The sequence below is a fragment of the Athene cunicularia genome, unplaced genomic scaffold (genome assembly GCF_003259725.1).
Source record: "Athene cunicularia isolate RWA unplaced genomic scaffold, athCun1 chrLGE22_part1, whole genome shotgun sequence".
Taxonomy (NCBI): Eukaryota; Metazoa; Chordata; class Aves; order Strigiformes; family Strigidae; genus Athene; species Athene cunicularia.
The window spans coordinates 113,913-118,464 of NW_020799534.1; the positions used below are offsets into that span (position 1 = coordinate 113,913).

At 62.8% G+C, this 4,552-nt stretch overlaps 1 protein-coding gene across 1 annotated transcript in view; it reads left to right on the forward strand.

The window, feature by feature from the left end:
- Nucleotides 1–1,773: 1,773 nt before the first annotated feature.
- Nucleotides 1,774–4,552, forward strand: part of RAPGEF3 (Rap guanine nucleotide exchange factor 3) — a 9,994-nt gene continuing 7,215 nt past the window's right edge. Inside the window, 10 exon segments of the mRNA XM_026867662.1 lie at nt 1,774–1,798; nt 1,955–2,006; nt 2,317–2,421; nt 2,594–2,715; nt 2,873–3,047; nt 3,305–3,389; nt 3,627–3,687; nt 3,939–4,015; nt 4,125–4,242; nt 4,245–4,270. Of these exon segments, the coding sequence (XP_026723463.1) occupies nt 1,789–1,798; nt 1,955–2,006; nt 2,317–2,421; nt 2,594–2,715; nt 2,873–3,047; nt 3,305–3,389; nt 3,627–3,687; nt 3,939–4,015; nt 4,125–4,242; nt 4,245–4,270 (831 nt within the window). The 5' untranslated portion in view covers nt 1,774–1,788.

The window sequence follows — 4,552 nt, forward strand, 5'->3', positions numbered from 1 at the left end:
ACACCCCAAGGAAGGCTGGTCCTCGCCCCGTCTGGGGGTTAATGCTCAAAGTGCATTAACCGCTTGGCCAGGGCAGCGCGTGGAGAACAGGTCTGACGGGTGCTCTCCGCTTCCCCCAGCCGTGATTTATGCAGCACACGCAGCCGAGATGAAAGAAAGGTTGTTTATTCAGGGCCGTGGCAGCCCGGGAGCCTTCATTCCTCTGGGCAGTGCCCGCATGGGAGCTCGCCCGCCTTTGCACCGGGATTCGGGTGCAGCTGGGTGGGCAATGGCTCATCCCTTTTCGTTGCTCGGCTTTTTTCCCCCGGAGCATCCCCTTCCCGAGAGGAAAAACCTGGGAGGAAAATAAGCACAAAGATTAAAAGCACCTGCTGATGGAGATAAGCAGAGGGAGGAGTGGTGCTGGGGAAGCTGAGGACGCCGGCGTGGCCCGGCGGGGATCGGTGTCGCTCCCGGCGGAGCTGAGCCCGGTCCCAGGTTGTGCCGTGGGGGTCGGCAGCTGGACGTGTCCGTGTGCTGCTGCTGGAGACAGTCCCCGGCTGTTCCTGGGGCTGGGAGGCGGGTCACCCCAGGAGGGACTCCCCGAGCCAGGAAGGGGGATGCTATTTCAGGCTCAGTAAACAGCGGAGCCATTAAAGAGCCGAAAACAGCACTGGATCAACTCACCACGTGCAGATTTAAGAGAGTAAATAGTGTAAAAATAGACTAACTAGAGTCAAAAACGCAGCGGGCAGCTGAGGTTTTTCATCCCCAAAGGGTGCGTTTTTCTCCTTCAGGCTAAGAGAGCGCTGAGCTGGCGAACCGGGTGCGCCGTGGATCAGTCAGGTTTCCTCTTCTGCTCTCGTCCTCCTGACACCCATCCCGCTATTTGCATCTTTTACAGCTGTCGAGGCCTGAGCTCACATTTTCAGCCACCGCCACGGGCTCCTGCTGGAGCTCAGAGCCTCTGACCACGGGCGAGGGAAATTTGTGCTTGTTTCCTTCTGACCGGCCTTATTTCAAGCATGGCTCCGTTGAATTTTACCCACTGCTGCTTCCCCATACCCAGCACGTGCCCGGTGACCGGTTGTTTCCAGGATCTTCCCTAAAACCCTTTGGAAAAACAGCTCCGTATTCGCCAGCCCTTCGGTACCCAGGGAAGCGCGAGGTTCCGCATCACTGGAGAAACGTGGCTCCATTGCTGCCGTTCTCCTCTGGGCACCAGGGACCTCAGGTCCCGGTGGTTTGTTACAGCTGATTTTTCAGGATTTTTTGCATCAATTTTTCTGGCCGTGCTGTGATTTGTGACCCCGAAGGGAAGGGTTTGGGCCCGTGCTGCCCTCATCCTCTGCAACAACTCTTGCTGCCCATCCTCTGCCGTGGGTCCTGTCCTTGGTGTCCTCTGCAAGCCGATCCTCCAGCTCTCCAAGTCTTTTTTTTTGGGGGGGGGGGCTGTTCCTGTAACCTGCATCTTTTCTGTCATCTTTGTTTAGACCCAGCTTCAAATCTAGAGGAAAACCCCCCCCTGGGCTTTGGACACGTCTCCCTCCCCTGGGGCTTCCCCAGGTCTTTCTGAAGTCCTTCTCCTCCAGTGGCAAGCTCCGTGCCTCAGATGCGATGTCTTTGATCCCCGTTTGCCAAGATTTTACTTTTAACTTCTTTCTTTCATCTCCCAGCTCCTCATTTGAATGCACTTCCCTTGCTGAAGCTAAACATAACCGCGGGGGGTTTCTGGGGGTTCAGTCCCCCGCACGCGTCTGTTTTCAGCGAGGATGGGGCAGAGGAGAGGCTTTGCCCTGGTTGTAGGCGATGGGTGCTGGTGAGAGTGCGGGGGTGCTCGCTCCTCGCCTGCTGCCGAGCAGATGAAGCTGAACTGTGCCCTGGGGGAGACAGGAACCCTCCTGGGGTGTGCGGGGTGAAGGGGGGCACACCAGAGCCCCCACAGCCACCAACCCCCTTCTTTTTGGTTTTCCAGACCTCTTTTGGACACTGAATCCACCCTGGACTATGGACACAGCCTTACCCAGGTGGGTGGGCTGGGAAAACCCGCAGGGATGTGGGTTTGGGGAGGTGGGAGATGGAGAAACGTCCCTTCAAGGAGGGGTGGGGGGCCGGAGCACCCCCATGCCCTGGGGTCCTTGGCTCAGCTCTGGGTTGGTCGCTCCCTCGGGGTCGGCTGTTCCTGGGGCTGGGTGACGGAGATCCCGGGGTGTTGGGGTGGGCGTGCAGGTGTTTCCCACCTCGGCAGGGTGTTGGGGGCACGGTTGACCACGTCAGCACGGTCCGGGTCCACCAACCACTTCCCCTGCAAACCATAAAATCCCCTCCCACCCTCAGGCCTCCTCGGAGAAGATCTGGCGAGCTGGGAAGCTCCTTCATCCACCTCACCAGCACCCGCCCTGGTCTCATCCGGGACCACAAACATCACCTGCGGCACCACAGGTGGGACAGTCGGCACCCCCACAATGCCGGGGACACCGCGGGCGGCCGAGACGCTGGCAGCCCCCCAAGGAGGGCAGGAATTCTCCTGCCCATCCCAGGCAAGGGTCTGCCCGGGGTGCTGTGCACCTCAGCCCCATTTTGGGGAGGATTCTCACACCTTCTCCCCTCCCAGGCAGTGCTGCTCCGGGAAGGAGCTGGTGGACTGGCTGCTGAGCGCCGGGCTGGCCGTGCAGACGCGCAGCCAGGCCGTCGGCATCTGCCAGGTGCTGGTGGATGGAGGGGTCCTGACGCACGGTGAGGGCGGGCGCCGACAGCCCCCTGCGCGGTGCTGGGTCTCGCAAGGGGAGATCGGGTGCACTGGGGGCTGCTGGGGTCTCCCGTGGGTGCACGTGGCACCCCAGGGGTCTCCCATGGGTGTCCGGCCAAGCCGACGTGTGCTCTCCCCCCGCAGTGAAGCAGGAGTGGCATTTCCAGGACAAGGACACCCAGTTTTACCGCTTTGCTGAGCTGGAGCTGAGCCCCGAGCCCGGTGCTGGGCCCCGGGATGCAGAGGAGCTGCTGGAGGCAGTGGCCTTCCTGGCCCAGCTGGGTCCCGACGCGCTGCTCACCATGGCCCTGCGCAAGCCGTGAGTGGCCGGGGGCTCCCCAGGGGGTTGCGAGGGGATGCGGGGCTCATTTTGACCCCGCTCCAGGGGGGGTGGGGGGTACCAAGGGGGCTGCTGTGAATGGGTGACCCGAGCATCCCTTCCACGGCTGTCAGAGCTGGGGGGAGAAAGAGGCTGCCTGACTGGGGAAGTTGTGCCTGGAAAAGGGCGTCTACACCCCGAGATGGGGTGGGGAGAGGGAGCACAGGCAGCTGCTCACCCCCCCGCTCCCCTCCCAGGCCTGCCCAGCGCACGGAGGACGAGCTGGAGCTCATATTTGAGGAGCTCCTCCACATCAAAGCCGTGGCTCATCTCTCCAACTCGGTGAGCGCGGCGGCTGTGCGCCTGCTTCCCCCATGGCGTGTGTGTGCGTGTCCCCCAACCTCTCCTGGCCCCCAAATCCTCCTGCATCGCGTCGCTGCCTGTCTGGGTATCCTCTCCTGGCCCTCTCTGAGCACCCCTGGGCCCTGTTCCCACCCTCTCCCGTGCCCACGTGTGTGTCCCCCCCATCGCTCTGCTCGGGGCTGGGGTGACCCTGATGGCAGGTCCCTCTCGGTGCAGGTGAAGCGGGAGCTGGCATCCGTGCTGATGTTCGAGTCGCACCAGCGAGCAGGCACCGTGCGTGAGTATCGTGTGCCCCGGGAGCCACGCGGGGCCAGCTGGTCCTCCAGAAAAAGGTCCCAACCTGGCGGGGGACAGCTGGAGCCTTTGCTATCGGTGTGGATGCTCCTGGTGTCTCCTCATGGATTGGGAATGGAGGGGGACGGAGCACTCGCTGTCTGTCCCGGGGTGGCAGCTTGGGATGGGGGGACTGAAGAGGGATGCTGGGGGCTCCCCGTCTTTGGCTGCTGGATGCCGCCGTTTCCCCTGCAGTGTTCAGCCAAGGAGATAAAGGCACGTCCTGGTACATCGTCTGGAAGGGCTCGGTGAACGTGGTCACCCACGGCAAGGTGGGCGCGTCCCTGCGGCAGCGGGGCTCTCCAGACGCCCCACATCACCCTCTCCCGTTAGGGATGGAGGCTGCCACCCTGTCCCTCACCCTCTGGGACCCCCTTCCAGGGCTTGGTGGCCACCCTGCACGAGGGGGATGACTTTGGGCAGCTGGCGCTGGTGAACGACGCACCCCGGGCGGCCACCATCATCCTGCGCGAGGACAACTGCCACTTCCTCCGCGTGGACAGCAGGACTTCAACCACATCCTCAAGGTGGGCCGGGGGCTGGCGGCAGCGTGCCCAGCAGTGTGCCCAGGGGGCCGAGAAGGCCAGCGGCATCCTGGCTTGTATCAGCCCTGGCGTGGCCAGCAGGGACAGGGCAGGGATCTGAGCCCTGGGCTCGGCACTGGGGAGGCCGCCCCTCACTGAGGGGGTTCAGTTCTGGGCCCCTCACCCCAAAAAGGCCATTGAGTGACTCGAGCGTGGCCAGAGAAGGGCAACGGAGCTGGGGCAGGGTCTGGAGCACAGGTCGTATGGGGAGCGGCTGAGGGAACT